This window comes from Octopus bimaculoides, chromosome 26 (assembly GCF_046866305.1).
Source record: "Octopus bimaculoides isolate indiv1 chromosome 26, ASM4686630v1, whole genome shotgun sequence".
In the NCBI taxonomy this organism is placed as follows: Eukaryota; Metazoa; Mollusca; class Cephalopoda; order Octopoda; family Octopodidae; genus Octopus; species Octopus bimaculoides.
In genome coordinates, this window is record NC_142953.1 from 1624241 (window position 1) to 1642216 (window position 17976).

Here is a 17976-nt window from a genome sequence, read left to right on the forward strand (position 1 = left end):
GCATGGTTTGATGCTGCATGTGGTCAAGAGCGTTAATTACCCCATTGGTCACTACTACAATTGCATGGTTGAGTGCATGATGCAGTTTGTAATCTCTTGTATTGTCCAATGTGACTGTTCTCAACCGTTTGTAACTCATTCCTTATCCTTTTCACCAAATGGCAGTTCACAAATGACACCCTTTTCTCTAAATATGCTTTAGAAAAAAAAAAACCCAGATTATTTCAATCAAACAAAAATTAATGTTTTGCTGTGACTTCATTGTTCATATTTTCTTATATTCTCCGACCCAACATGTGTTTCTTCTTGTGATACTTGCATGGACTTTGGTGACTCCTATGTTAAATTTTTAGAGAAATTTCTAAAGAGGTTGAGGACTTCTAGAATGAAATTATATCAGGCCTTTCTACCCAACCAGTCATGCTTTCTGCTCAGTGATGTTTAGACATAAATTACTAAAATAGCCATAATTATAATTCAGATTATAATATTGCTACTTAAAGAACGGGGAAGAAGTTGATAACAAAGCTTAAAGTTATCAGAAGTTAATATTGTTTATCATTAAGTAATCAGTAACTTTTAAGGAGGATGTTTTTACAACTTATCTGTGGTCTGTTGTCTTCCCAGTAGAAATTGTCTTCCTTATAACAGCTGTCACACCTCATACAAGTCGCCTCCCCAATAGAATGATAAGAGTAATAATTGTTTCAAATATTGGCCCATGGTCAGGGATTTTAGTGGGGAAAGGTTAATTATCAAAATGAACTGAAACAAAGGCTGTTTTATTTCAACAGAATTACAATAACAAAATAGTTAGATAAAATTTGCAAGACATGTGGCAAATGATCTTAGTGTGATCCTTAATGAAATGGTGGTTTATGGAATAATAGCTCGATATTACAGAAGTGGGGGGGAAACACTTGGTAACAAAGGATCCTGCTACTACATCAGTTTATTGTCAGTAAAGCTGTCGTATCATGTTAACCACAAGAAAAGAACAACAATGGATGGGTTTCTTTTTTCAAATATACACAGATGGTCAGTCCACTCTTTGCAGCACAAAGCCCCTCACTTCACACAACAGACATATTTATACATACATGCATGTGTGCACACATATGTACATGTGTGTATATATGTGTACACCGTCATGAAGTGAATGCACCTAATATATACATACTGTTAGTTTTATTGTATTAATGAAAAATTAAAGATCTAAAAAAACTTGAGCTGCTGCTACGAAATTAATTTGGCATGCGTCTTGTAGATATGAAACAGAAGTTGGTGTGTGTGTATGTGTGTGTGAGAGAGTTTTACCTGACATCGGTGGTGACATCTGGAAAATGGTAACTGATATTTAAGGAAGGTGTAGGGATGACTAATGCAAATTATAGGCCTACAGTTATCGAGAGCTATTAGACACTTCCTTGGGTTATTCAACCGCTTGTGCTCTTGTGGGTAGCATTTTCTTTTGTTTCCTTCTGTTTCGTGCAACAACTGTCATGATTGCTATTCTGATAGTGGTGATTGAGGGGGAAATAGCAGGTATATGTATATTACGGAGATGCACTTGCATAGCAAGTGACCTGATCTGAGATCGTGTGCTGGAACAAAAACAATTTCAATGTGGAAGGTGTTTATAAGCCATTTAAGAAACACATTTTTCTAATAATCAAATATAGCAAGATTTTAGCCCTCAGACATTTTCAATTTCCACAATTTTTTATTTTCACTCCACCCCAATACACACACACACACACACACACACACACACACACACACACACACACACACACACACACACACACACACACACACACACACACACACACACACACACACACACACATATACGAATGAGAAAAGGAAGAAAATGGATTCATAAATATTTTAAATATATATATATATATATATATATATATATATGGCTACAGATTGGAGCCTCGTGTAGCCATCTGGTTCACCAGTCCTCAGTCAAATTGTCCAACCCATGCTAGCATGGAAAGCGGACATTAAACGATGATGATGATGATATATCAATACAAATCTAATATATTTAGTTTTCACTGAACACTGATATAAACCAGAAAACTAGGATGCTAGCATCCCTTAAAGGATTATAGGTCCTTGACACAATTATATATTTATAATATATGTATGTATATATGTATACTGACACACACACACAAATAGAATGAATGAATGAATGAATGAATAGCTCATGATGGCTAATTAAAGTAATCAGCTGATTATCAATTGAAATCAACTACAGGTGGTACTTCAACAGTAGAGACGTGCATTTGAAATGGTTTAAGCGGATCAGTCATTAACGAAAAGACAGAATGCAGGAGTAGAAGATTAAGTGCAGCACCAACAGAAGGGTTTGACCTCGTCTTTTAGCAACGGTGAGAGATTTACGAGAGTAACATGAGTAAGCGTTACTGGTGATAGCCTCGAGATAAACGTCTCTGGTCTGTCTTGCCTTACAGACACGTGTTTCTTTTGACATAGCTGAGCCCAACGTCAACATTGCATCTATGATACCAGCACCACCATCACATTATTACCTTCACTGCTATAACTATACACATTATGATAACCTCCACCACCACCACCATATCAATATCCTCATCACTGCTTGAAAGATTAGCAAGGTCTTTAAGACATAATCCGATTATATATATATATATATATATATATATATATATGTTTATCATCAGCATTATCTTCACCATCCTTTAATGTCCATTTTTCATGCAGGCATGGGTTGGACTAAATTATATGTATTTTTTTATTGCCCCCGGGGCGGGGGTGGGGGTGGCTAAACATAGAGGGGTCAAACAAGGACAGACAAAGGCTCTAAGTCGATTACATCGACCCCAGTGCATAACTGGTACTTATTTAATCGACCCCGAAAGGATGAAAGACAAAGTCTACCGCGGCGGAATTTGAACTCAGAACGTAACGGCCGACGAAACACTGCTAAGCATTTCGCCCGGCGTGCTAACGTTTCTGCCAGCTCGCCACCCTAAATTATACATATGGGTGGATGTGTGTCCTTGTGTGTGCACAAATGCATGTGTCTGTCTGTGTGTATCTCTGTGCATCTAAGTACATGGTGTACAATTAATAAATCAGCGTTGAAACATTTTATGTATTTGAAAACCTGACTGACTTACAAGACCTTTTGTAAAGGCCGGGGGGGGGGGAAACAGACCGACAGACAGACAGGCATTTTTCACGTTCATTGGACCATGAAAAAAAAGCCTCACTCGTCTTCTTAGAAGTGTGCTTATGCGATGTGCCTTTGTTATGATAGACCTTTGTTGATGTATATATATATATATATATATACACACATATATATATACAACTTAACCGGCCTACTGTATCATAGAAGGTGAGTAAGAGGAGGAGAAGGCGGTCTTCTCAAAGATGGGTGTGCATGTTATGTAAGGCGGAGTGGAACAAAGAGTTTAACTCCTCCTTCTCCTATGCTTCCAGCTGCTGTAGAACCTAGAGGAGTGGGGACAAGACACTACTACTACTACTGCTACTACTACTACTACTACTACTACTACTACTACTACTACTACTACTACTACTACTACTACTGCTGCTGCTGCTGCTACTGTCACTGTAGCACACCACCTCCTCCAGGAAACCTTAGCCAGCTGTTACTGGGTCTAAACTTCCTTAGCTCTCTCTCTCTTTCTCTCACATACTCCCCCTTTCTCGCATACATGCTCTCTCTCTGACACTCACTCCTGTCTCTCACACTTGTACACACTCTGTTGCACACAGTCTCTCTCTCTCTCTCTCTCTCTCTCTCTCTCTTTCTCTTTCTCTCTCTCTCTCTCGAGTGATTGATCAAGGTGGTTGTTTTATATTTACCTTCCTGTTACCTTTCCTCGTCTCCTAATCTTGCAACATTGTCTCCCCTATTTCTCTCTCCTCCCCCCCTCCCACCGATCTCCCTCCTCTCACCCTCTATCTTACCTGATTCTCTACCCCCAACCTCACCTCACCCACCTCGTTCAGTGTTCCAGGTATCAATTGAGTGGAAGTGGACGGAACGATGGTGGTGGGGGGCGGTTGGAAGGTAGAACAGCAGCTGTAGTACTGATGATGATGATGGCGGCGGCGGCGGTGGTGATTATGTTTAAGAGGGAGAGAGAGAGAGATACAAAGAGATCTACCTGCCACCGCTCGCCTGTCGCCTGTGTTTATATACATCTTTCATTTCCTTTGTTCAAACTCCTGATATCTTCAGCCAGTCTTCTCTCTCCCCCTTTTTCTCTCTCGATTATATATAAAGAGAAAAACCTCGGCTACTTTCTGTTTAGTCTCTCGTTCATCACAGATCAACACCGGTCGTCATCGTTGCAAGCAACAAGATTTTCTGTCGCCACCGCTGCCACCACCGCTGCCACCACCACCGCTGCCGCCGCCGCCACCACTGAAGACAACACAGACTTCTGAACGTATCTTTCTGATGATTTCAACGTCCAACTGACAAATTTTTACCATTTTCTATCCGGTTTTTCCACCACCAACGAACCTCTATCCTCATCTTATCTCTCTGTCTCATACACCAATGGTAACACACCTTTTCACCCCTGGTCTTTCCAAAGAAACCACAAGCTTGTGTTCTGGGGATTTCTTTCCCCATGTTTTTCTGTTTCATGTACAATTTTTAGAAGGGACTTCTTTCGTTCTTCCCCTCTTGACCTTTTCCGTTCGTTTATAATCTTAATTTTTCAATTAGGCGTCAAATTCAAAACACAAACACACACCCATTTCACACACACACACACACACACACACACACACACACACACACACACACACACACACACATATATATATATATATATATATATATATATATATATATATATATATACACATATGCATACACACATTTGTATTTAGAGAAGGGGTACAAAAAGAAAATTGTCAATTGCTACAATACAATCTGTTTTATTTTGAAGCTGGAGCTTTCATCCATTGCTACTCTGAGTTTCATATTTCCACTTTCTGTTATTTCTTTTCGCATACATCTACTTTATCTCGTTTATGTTTGTGTTGTAACTATAGTTTGTAAAACGCACACATACTGACAAGTAAAACACACACACACAGACACCCGTCTTTTTCTCTATTTAATTTACCGAGTTGAGCCCTCTCTCTCTCAGTGATATTGAAAGTCTGGATCTGGTTTCAATTCCTTGCTGAACCCTATTCACATACTCAGTGCCACAGTTCAGTTTCACTTATTACTTCTTCAAACCTATGAATTTGTGGCCTTCATCTCCTCCTTAACAAATTATTAATACAGCAACACCGCTGCAATTATTATTATTATTAATTTTAATTTATTCATTTTACTTGGATTTCGTTTTATTCCTGGTAGAATATATCTGGCTAGCAGGTTTACTACCTGTAACCTTATTTATCCACAAGCTTTCAAGTGCCCAAAACCCTTCCGATAATCTTTCCTGTCCTTAAAGAAGCAAACTTTCTGTAGAAGCTCTGCAGGACATTCCATTCCAATCATCCTCAACCATTTGTCTACCATTATTCTGAAAAGAACTTTTTCATTTCTTTCTGCTTTCTAATTTCTAATTATTTATAGAAAAAAAAAACCAGCGTTAGTTTCTTTTTCTCCCAACTCTTCTTCCTCTCCCTCCTCCTCTTTATCCTCTCCCTTCTCCTCTTTCGTCCTTTTCACCCTCTCCCTCTCTTCTCCCTCTCCCCACCACCCACTTGTCTTATTTATTTCCTCATGTTTCGTTCCTTCTTCACTCTTCCATCGTGTGTGTCTAACAAACCAACAACAAACCTCACCGCAAGCGACCTACCAACAGACTCTCTCTCTCTCTCTCTCCCTAAAAGCCCCATCTCAAACGATGGACCCCGTATCCATCCAGTCGCTCCCCGTTGCCTACCGGCATAACATCGCAACCCTATTTAATCCAGTCCTCGATTCGACAACAGACTTACATCATCTCCTTAATTGCTCCAGCGTGAACTTAAAGTGAGTTTGTATATTTTTTGAGACTTGTACTACTACTAATAAACACATCACCACTGGACATAAACATGCTTACTAACACACTTTCGTTTTGTTTTGTTTTATTTATTCTCATTTTTTTTTATTGCTTTATTAAGAAACCATTATTATTATTATTATTATTATTATTATTATTAAGGTGGTGAGCTGGTAGAATCGTTGAGTGCGCCGGATGAAATGCTTAGTGGTATTTCATCCGTCACTGCATTCTGAGTTCAAATTCTGCCGAGGTCAACTTTGCCTTTCAACTTTTCGGGGTCGTTAAAATAAGTACCAGTTGCATACTGGGGTCGATCTAACCGACTCATCTCCTCCCTAAAATTGCTGCCTTTGTGGAAAAAATTATCATTATTATTATTATTATCATTATTATTATTATTATTAAGGCAGCGAGCTGGCAGAATCGTTAGCTCACCGGACGAAATGCTTAGCAGTAGTTCACCCGTCGCTATGTCCCGAGTTCAAATTCCACTGAGGGCGACTTTACCTTTCATCCTTTCAGGGTTAGGGTTAAGGTTGGCTCATCCCCACCTCCGCCAAGCTGCCCTTGTGGCAATATTTGAAACCATTATTATTATTATTATTATTATTATTATTATTATTATTATTATTATTATTATCAGCTTATTTACCTTTTGTCAGTTTAATGCTTTCATATACCTGTTGACATGTCCATTCATGTCACACACACACACACACACACACACACACACACACACACACACACACACACACACACACACACACACACACACACACACACACACAAGCAGACGTTCACTTGTGCGTTTCAGCTGTCAGATCGTTGTGTATTTTAATATTTTCTTTGTTGCAATGAAAGAAAGAAGTTATAGTCATTATGTATGTGTGTGTGTTTGTGTAAGCGCATATATATATATATATGTGTGTGTGTGTGTGTTTGTGTTAGTCATAGATGTAAGATACCAACAAAACGAAAACAAAACACTTTCGACACACTCTCACTGTAACAACAACAACAACAAAGCCATGTGCTTTATTTACCACAAAGATAATAAAAACTATACTAAAATTAACAATGATGCAACGTAGTCAAATGGGTAAACCTGGAGACTCTGTGTTTGACACAAATATTTTTATGTTTCAAGTAAAAAAAATTAATCATCAAAACACCCCTTACATAAAAATAAAACCCGAAATTCTCCCCCCTCCCCCTCCCCGTTTTCTTTACAAGTAAAAAAACCACTGTTGTTTAGCTTGGGTCAAGACTAGTAACAACTATATTCATTTTTTTTTTTTTTTGTTTCCTTATTTCTTGCTCAGAATAAAGCCAAGCTATCTTCCAGGAATGATGAGTCATGATGGATCTGTGCAGTATTTTGTGCATGTATTCTCTCACCTGTGCAATGGTCTGAAATAACTGGACTCACTCTCAGATTTTGGCCAGCAACAAAGCTATGAGTGATTGAAAGCTTGTTTTTATGAGTTCCAAAGTTTTTGTTTTATCTTTTCTTTTCTGTAAAAAAAATTCTCACAAAGGGCTTCTTATCTTATATATAATATATATAAAATTTTGGTGTTTATTTATTTATTGTTGTGCTTTTTCCTGTGCTTTTTCCTTGTTGTTGTATGTTGTGTCCCCTAAACTCCCTCTGCGATCCCTACTCCACTCTGTCATATATTTCTGCCATCACTAGTACCTCTGTCTTCAGATATAATCATCTCCAACCTTTTTGGCACCACATGAATTGAACTCATGTCTTTATAATCAAGAGCCGGTTACTTTAACCACAAAGCTGTGTGTCTTCACTTGGAAAATAATATGCAAATGAGAAACGCAATTAATAAAAAACAATTACATACCAGGTTCAATACATTAGTATATTTATGCAAAGTATAGGTGATTCATCATCATCATCATCACCAACATTACCAACATCATCATCAATCCAAGTTGTATGTTGCTGCATGAGCAGCATAGGTTGGCCCTGTCATCAGTATATAGTATGTTCTTCATAACTGCGTAAAAAAAACGAATCTTGTCTGCAAGAACTAACATCCTCAAATCTAACCTCACCAATTCTTTAAATGGTCATCCACGTTACTAACGCAATTGAATTGATATTTTATTGAACTGCTAACACTAATTCTAACTCTGTTGCAATGTTTTTACTACCAACGTTGATACTAACACAACTGAAGTACTTATGTTGATACTAACTCTACCGAAATACTAACTCCGTCGTCAACATTATTTGTGTCATCAATTTAACCTTTTTAATTACCAGACTTTTATGTCTTCAGTTAATTTTGAGAATAATGAATTTAGTAAAAGAACTTGGAGCATAAATTAACATATTTTAGTGGAAGGTTTTAATTTTGATCACTTTAACCCTTTTGTTACCATATTGCTTATGAAAAACATTGCCATTGTTTCAATTAATTTTGAGAATAATGAATTTAGTAAAACAATGTTGTACTTATTAATCTGGTATTTGGAACATAAATTAATATGAGACTTTGATGGAAGACTGTTTTAGATCACTTTGACCCTTTTGTTACCATATTTCTGTTGAAATACACTGCAGTTGTTTCAATTCATTTTCAAAATAATGAATCACAGTCTAGATACCTTGGACAGATTTCCTGCTTGTTTGTACCTTTGTTTTAAATTCCTCCTACTTCGGTTAATCCACATTTCTTCATAAGGAGCATAGGGCTTTTTTCTCAGTTTCTCTGGCATATATATATTCCTCCCTGGGTGGCATGCTGGTCTGTTGCAGGATAAATCATTTTTGTCAGCTGAGTCGACAGGAGCAAAGTGAAATGAAGTGTCTTGCTCAAGAACACAGTGCATCGCCCAGTCCAGGAATCGAAACCTACAATCTCACGATCATAAATCCAACACCCTAACCACTAAGCCATGCACCTTTACATTCCACTTGCTTTACAAGGTCTTAATTAACAAACGACAATTAGGAATGAATTAATACAGTCGAAAATTACCTGAACACTAAAACTGGTATCATCAATAAATTATTAAACATACTAAACCATTGTTAAATTACTAATATTAATTACTGCATACTAATAATAATAATAAAGATACACAAACATTAATACCAACATTTTATTAATTACTTACACCTGTATTAAAAATTTTAGTTAAATCATTGAAATATTAATTAAAGCTATGTAATTATTAACATATTAACATTAATTAATACATAAAGATGACACTAAAACATTTTGAAAAACCGCATAATCATTTTAACTAATTACTAATATTATTAAATTAATTGTTAATGACTCACATGAGATGAGTTTTAATGAACTCTAATAAAACTATATTGACTAACGAATGAAGCAAACAAACTAATTATTGAAATAACCATTGGTGAAGTATGAACATGGTGTTCTCAAACTACTAAACACATTGGCATTTAACTAATGACAGGTGGTCTATGTAAATACTTCTACTAATAATAACATAACTACCAACATCAATAATTACATTACTAAATTACAAACACCAATATGAACCACTGATACTAAGATTACTAATGTACAAATGTCAACACTAATCTACTAATACCAATAACAACATTACTAAGTTACTAACATCAATTGAGAAGGACTAAATCGTTTAGACAGATATTAATATTACTGAATTTCCGATATTACTAGACTACAAAACTATTAACACCACTAAACTACCAATACCAATACCAATGTTACTAAACTACTAATGAAAATACTAACATAACTTACAAATACTTGAACAGCTAACATCAGTACTAAACTACTAATACCAATACTATTACTAAAATACTAACACTTATACTAACTCTAATACTAAAATTACTAAACTACTAACACCAACATTATTAAACTACTAACTCAGTTACTAACATTACTTAACTACTAACACTAACACCAACATTACTAAACTACTAACACCAATACTAAAATTACTAAACTACTAACTCAGTTACTAACATTGCTAAACTACTAACACTAATATTACTAAACTAACTCTATTATTAACATTACTAAATTACTAACTCTAATACTAAAATTACTAAACTACTAACACCAACATTACTAAACTACTAACTCTAATACTAACATTACTAAACTACTAACACTAACATTACTAAACTACTAACTCGGTTACTAACATTACTAAATTACTAACTCAGTTACTAATATTACTAAACTACTAACTCTAATACTAACATTACTAAACTACTAACTCAGTTACTAACATTACTAAATTACTAACTCAGTTACTAACATTACTAAATTACTAACTCTAATACTAACATTACTAAATTACTAACTCTAATACTAACATTACTAAATTACTAACTCTAATACTAACATTACTAAATTACTAACTCTAATACTAACATTACTAAATTACTAACTCTAATACTAACATTACTAAATTACTAACTCTAATACTAACATTACTAAATTACTAACTCTAATACTAACATTACTAAATTACTAACTCTAATACTAACATTACTAAATTACTAACTCTAATACTAACATTACTAAATTACTAACTCTAATACTAACATTACTAAATTACTAACTCTAATACTAACATTAATAAACTACTAACTCTAATACTAACATTACTAAACTACTAACTCTAATACTAACATTACTAAATTACTAACTCTAATACTAACATTACTAAACTACTAACTCTAATACTAACATTACTAAACTACTAACTCTAATACTAACATTACTAAACTACTAACTCTAATACTAACATTACTAAACTACTAACTCTAATACTAACATTACTAAACTACTAACTCTAATACTAACATTACTAAACTACTAACTCTAATACTAACATTACTAAACTACTAACTCTAATACTAACATTACTAAACTACTAACTCTAATACTAACATTACTAAACTACTAACTCTAATACTAACATTACTAAACTACTAACTCTAATACTAACATTACTAAACTACTAACTCTAATACTAACATTACTAAACTACTAACTCTAATACTAACATTACTAAACTACTAACTCTAATACTAACATTACTAAACTACTAACTCTAATACTAACATTACTAAACTACTAACTCTAATACTAACATTACTAAACTACTAACTCTAATACTAACATTACTAAACTACTAACTCTAATACTAACATTACTAAACTACTAACACCAACATTACTAAACTACTAACTCTAATACTAACATTACTGAACTACTAACTCTAATACTAACATTACTAAACTACTAACACCAACCTTAACATTACTAAACTACTAACTCTAATACTAACATTACTAAACTACTAACTCTAATACTAACATTACTAATCTACTAACTCTAATACTAACGTTACTAATCTACTAACTCTAATACTAACATTACTAAACTACTAACACCAACCTTAACATTACTAAACTACTAACTCTAATACTAACATTACTAATCTACTAACTCTAATACTAACGTTACTAATCTACTAACTCTAATACTAACATTACTAAACTACTAACACCAACTCTAACATTACTAAACTACTAACTCTAATACTAACATTACTAAACTACTAACACCAACCTTAACATTACTAAACTACTAACTCTAATACTAACATTACTAATCTACTAACTCTAATACTAACGTTACTAATCTACTAACTCTAATACTAACATTACTAAACTACTAACACCAACCTTAACATTACTAAACTACTAACTCTAATACTAACATTACTAATCTACTAACTCTAATACTAACGTTACTAATCTACTAACTCTAATACTAACATTACTAAACTACTAACACCAACTCTAACATTACTAAACTACTAACTCTAATACTAACATTACTAAACTACTAACTCAGTTACTAACATTACTAAATTACTAACTCTAATACTAAAATTACTAAACTACTAACACCAACTCTAACATTACTAAACTACTAACTCTAATACTAACATTACTAAACTACTATCACCAATACTAACATTACTAAACTATTAACTCTAATACTAACATTACTAAGCTACTAACTCTATTATTAACATTACTAAATTACTAACTCTAATAATAACATTACTAAACTACTAACTCAGTTACTAACATTACTAAATTACTAACACCAACCTTAACATTACTAAACTACTAACTCTAATACTAACATTACTAATCTACTAACTCTAATACTAACGTTACTAATCTACTAACTCTAATACTAACATTACTAAACTACTAACACCAACCTTAACATTACTAAACTACTAACTCTAATACTAACATTACTAATCTACTAACTCTAATACTAACGTTACTAATCTACTAACTCTAATACTAACATTACTAAACTACTAACACCAACTCTAACATTACTAAACTACTAACTCTAATACTAACATTACTAAACTACTAACTCAGTTACTAACATTACTAAATTACTAACTCTAATACTAAAATTACTAAACTACTAACACCAACTCTAACATTACTAAACTACTAACTCTAATACTAACATTACTAAACTACTATCACCAATACTAACATTACTAAACTATTAACTCTAATACTAACATTACTAAGCTACTAACTCTATTATTAACATTACTAAATTACTAACTCTAATAATAACATTACTAAACTACTAACTCAGTTACTAACATTACTAAATTACTAACTCTAATACTAAAATTACTAAACTGCTAACACCAATACTAACATTACTAAACTACTAACTTGGTTACTAACATTACTATACTGACTCAGTTACTAAACTATTGACTCGATTACTAACATTACTAACTCGACTACTAACGTTACTAAACGACTAACTCTAATACCAACATTATCAAACTGCTAATACCAATGCTAGCATCATTGTACTATTAACAATACTGAACTAGCACAGAACTACCATCACCTAAACTATACTCGTGTGAATCCTTCATGAAAACTCTTTTGTTACACTCAGAGTACCACTGTATCTGGTGTTGGTGTAACCAAAGAAATATTAAGGAATAATGTCCGTCTTTTCTAGAATCTGATCACTAACACCTCCTCACTGATGTCTAACTAAACCTATCATCTAAGTAATACATATTACAGATGTAACCATTTGCCACTATTTCTTTTGTGCAAGTGGAAGTTTTTATGGGGTTTCTTCACCTATTTTCTCTCTGCTGCCCTTTTCGGTGATGATAATGTCTTATATGTCAACTGGTTGGTTATACAGTCTCTCCCGTTATTCTATGCCAGGCAAAGGGGTCACTTTTTTGTTTTCTGCTAAATCCTTCCTTTCCTGCTTTCAATTGCATCCATGTATCAGCACACGTGTGTGTATATATATATTTATATATGTATGTGTGTGTGTATATATATGTATATGCGCATATGTGTGTATGTCTGTGTGTGTATGTATATATGTGTGTGTCTATGCATGTGTGTGTGTTTTCAGCGTGTGTTTGTGTCTGGACTACCCTCCAGGGCCCTGCACATATTCTCTGTTATTGCATGCATCTATATTCTTTGTTTCTGGAACTTTTTGCTGTCAAAATGCCTCTTGAGGTGATGTGGGTCGCACGCATGACGTTTGGTTTCCTGTTGTGGTTTATGTGTGTAAAAAAAAAACTTATAAATAATCGAATCCTATCACTTGTCTTATCTTTGTTGTCTATGCTTATACACACACACACACAAACACACACACACATACATTCACACACACGTGAACATACACACACATATGCATGCACACTCAGATATATTTACAGTTACACACATCCATACACATCTGTTCACTTAGTTCATATTTTAAAAGTAAAAATGTATATTGAGTTCTAAAAACAGAATATTATGTTGGCAACAGAAAGAATTATCTAAAAAGACACAAGATAATATTGTTAACCACTAAAGGCTACAGGCTTTTGATCCCAACCAACTTTTGATTGGGGCTAAAATTTTCGTATATATATTTTTGATAAGGGTAGGCATTGTTATTTGTAAACTTAAGATCCACTGAATTAAAGAACAACACAACCAGAACATTTCTCTAATGTCTAAAGCTGTTTAACCTCTTAATATTTCATCCTGTATATTTTCGTTCAGAGATGTCTAATAACTATATATTTGAACGAAACTATACGTTCACTGTACTCTTGAGGTATCCATCACTTCTTTCTAATCCAAAATACTTCGTTCATCGTGTTATTCTTGTTTTCTGGCATTAACGATCAGTAACTTCATACTTTAGTTTAGCATTTTGGCAAAACGAAGGCCTGATTAAACTCTTAATATTTCATCCTGTATATTTTCGTTCAGAGATGTCTAGTAATTATATATTTGAACGAAAATATACGTTCACTGTACTCTTGAGGTATCCGTCACTTACTTTTTTTAACACAAAATACTTCGTTCATCATGTTATTCCCGTTTTCTATCGTTAACTACCAGTAACTATCGTTTCTATCAGTAACTTCATCATAGATCATAACTGATCCAAAATAATTTGTGTACTTATTCTTCCTTATATAAAATACAAAATAAATAATATTAATAAAATGTTTTTTCCATGGAAATTGAAACCAAAATGTTCGTTAAGTGGTTAAGTCTCCTTCTATAGAATGTTATAATTTGCCTTGTCTTTATTTTCTTCCTTATTGATTTCATTTTTCTTTGATTGTCCCCTTTTTTTCTCCCTTTCTTTCACAGTGCTGGTGTATTCAAGTGCCCTGAAGATGACAAACCTCTCGACTACAGCAAAGTAAGTTCTTCTCATTACACATTCATTTGGTGGTGGTTTGTTGCTAATTCTGTGACTGGACTAAACTTCGGTAAGACAAACACAGGAACTGCGAGCGTCTGAGCTTAATGGACATCTTAACACCACACGGTCTGTTAACTCTGGATGACCATTATATGAATATTAGAATTAGATCTAGTACTATTGTCACTAATACTGTACTAAAACTTGTTCAGTGTATAGATATTGTACAGGGCTAATGTTTCTGCCTCCCAAATCCACTCACAAGGCTTTGGTTGACCAGATATAGAAGACACTTGCCCAAGGTACCACACAGTGGGACTGAACCCAAACCCATGTGGTTAGGAAGCAAACTTCTTACCACACAGTCATGCCTCTGCCTATTTCAAATAAATAAAAATATTGATTGGTGATTCCATTGAGTTCCTGCATTGTTTGTTCTTTCCGTTCCAGCTTTATCCTGATAACAACCTTTACACAGAGATCACAACCAGTCTGATCCGCTGCAAACACTACAAGGATGGATGCAAATGGGTTGATCAACTGGGAAAATTACAGGTAAGTTTAATGATTATTTATTTTAATTAAGCATTTGATGTCCTTTCGTTAATAATTTTTGAATTGTTAAATTTACATATTTAAGTTGAAGAAGGGGGGGAAAGGGGGGAAATAAGAGAGTTGAAGGCTTAATTGAGTTCTAATGAATAACTATTATTGCATGGAGGTCATTACATTTGGCAATTGTGGCAAAATTATTGATTCTTGAACAATTATATACTTACGTTCTGTGTGTGTGTGTGTGTAATTTTAAGCATTAGAAAATTCAATGTGCAAAAATGTAGATCAACAACTTTATTCAAATGCCTGGATTAACCAATTTTGTTGTTGTTCCTCTTCTTCAGAGTCATCTCGATATCTGTCGCTACGATGCTGTGTCCTGCCCCAACAGCTGTTCCGCTCTCCTCTCTCGCATGTGTGTCCATGACCATCTAGAATTTACCTGCCCAAGACGACGGGTACTGTGTAAATTTTGTGGAAACGAGTTTTCTGGAGAGCAATTTGAGGTAAGTCTTTCTCCTTCCATTTTCTCCAGTCATCATCATCATCATCATCATTCTAATTTAATTTAATTAATTACCAGTGTTCCACCATACTCCTTATGCTTTATAAGCATGATTTTCACAGAGAAAATTGGAGAGTAGGGAGGGGGGGCGAAAGATAATCAGAGACAAACTTAACCCCTTTGTTGCCAATGGAGACAATATTTCTCTGAACCTCTTCCATCCCTTCAATCTTACCAACTGCGTTATTACTTTAGTCCTAGAATTATAATATTTGAGATGTCTCCTTTCCCAATTTAAGACAGTAGGGTGTAATCTGAGGAAGATTTGGCTTCTGTTTCTAACAAATCAAGCTTCCAGATAGAGGCCCCTTCAAATGTTCCAACTTTTTCTAACGCTCACCGAAAGACCATTTTGCTACTTTTGTAGTCTCAGACAAACCATTTTTATTGCTTCTGTAGAATCACAATGGCAACTGTCCATATGAATCCGTGTGGTGCGAGAACAAGTGTGGCGCTCGCCTTGACAGACGACATCTCTCAAATCATATGAAGAATGAATGCCACAAAAGAACTGTCCTGTGTCAGTATTGTAAACGAGAATTTGTAGAAGAAACATTACAGGTAAGTTCTCCCAAGAATTCTTCCTTGCAATAACAGCCCTGTCTGGAATCTAGAAATAATGATGAACGAGAACGACGACAACTCTGCCATCTTCATTGAAGGCAAACAGGTCTGAGAGAGATGTAGCCCCGAATACAGTGGAGCCTCAGTTTAAGAGTTTTATTCATTCCTGAAGGTCATTCGTCTCCCAAAATGTTATAAACAAAGTATTTTCCCAATTGGAAATTCAAAAGGTGTTGTGTCGACACCCCCAGGTGAAGAAGTAGGATCTCCCAAGACATATAAATAGAGGTAGTTTGGCCATGGTAGGAGTGTCGAGTAGCAGTCTAGTAGTAGTTGTGTAGCGGTTGAGTAGAGATCATCCGAAGGTGCTAGATAGCAGTAGAGCTGAGACATAACAGAAGGCAAAACAAATGCAAGCAGGGTCATTAATGACTTTGTAGGTATTTCATTATGTTGCCATAACATACGACAGAGTATATTAAACACTTTTATAAATCAATATGCATTGAGTGGGAGCTGGAAGTCTTTGATGCTCTTCTGCTGATATTCCCAGTTTGTTGTCACCAACTGTTGTTGCTGGTTTGTGTTTGTTATTCAAGACACTGTTCATCAAAGCTGAGACAATTTAGGTTTTAAAAAATTGTTCATAAACCGATTTGTTTGTGATTGAAAGGCATTTGTAAACTGAGGCTCCCCTGTATAACTGAAACACGGTAGAAGAGGCTTTTTTAGGTCCTGTCACAGACAACCCGTCTTGTGTGCCAGTGACACAGTAAGATGATGTTGGTAGTGATGATGATGATGATGATGACAAAAATGTACGTAGGCGGACAGTTTTCAGTTTTCTTTGATGCTGTTTCAACATAATTATAAGGAAAGAAGCGGATAATGGTGGCGAGCTGGCAGAATCGTTGACAGGTCAGGCAAAACGCTTGGCAGCATTTCATCTGCCTTGACGCTCTGCGTTAAGAACATGAATTGTGACTAAGGTTTGGTGGAAGATTTTAATTCAGAACTTTTGAAAACAAGGCATTTGTAACTAAAGAGCCAGAAGTGGTTTCAGCTGGGTTTCATATCAAAAGGGTTGATATATACCTCACAAATATATACAGATATTAAATATTCTATTTGCTTTATGTTCAAACTAGCCAGATCTCCAGGCTATGATGCTATTGAATAATCTGAATGCTAAAGGGTTAAAAATATCTTAAACTGACTTTTATTTATCTTTCTCTCTCTCAGACTCATCAATACAAATGTCCCCGATTCCCTGTGCAATGTCCCAATCAGTGTGAAACAGCAAAAATCCCCAGAGAAGAGGTCGAAGTTCACATTCAAGAACGTTGTCCTTCTGTTTCAATTACTTGTGCTTTTAAAGAGGCTGGCTGCAAGACCAAGGTAAGAATTTATCTTATGGTTCAATTCTGTTAATGTTCTA

The 17976-nt window shown here is 34.7% G+C and overlaps 1 protein-coding gene across 6 annotated transcripts in view; it reads left to right on the forward strand.

Moving 5' to 3' along the window:
• The window catches only part of LOC106871852 (TNF receptor-associated factor 4), a 60509-nt gene that overhangs the window by 39996 nt on the left and 2537 nt on the right, over positions 1–17976 (forward strand). For 5 of the 6 annotated variants that reach the window (XM_014918576.3, XM_014918575.3, XM_014918577.3 and 2 more), the window contains 5 exons: positions 14800–14851; positions 15305–15409; positions 15754–15915; positions 16374–16535; positions 17781–17936. In XM_014918576.3, the coding sequence (XP_014774062.2) occupies positions 14800–14851; positions 15305–15409; positions 15754–15915; positions 16374–16535; positions 17781–17936 (637 nt within the window). Of the gene's footprint in view, positions 1–4889; positions 6041–14799; positions 14852–15304; positions 15410–15753; positions 15916–16373; positions 16536–17780; positions 17937–17976 lie in introns of those variants that run through there. The other variant, XM_014918580.3, reaches the window with a different exon arrangement.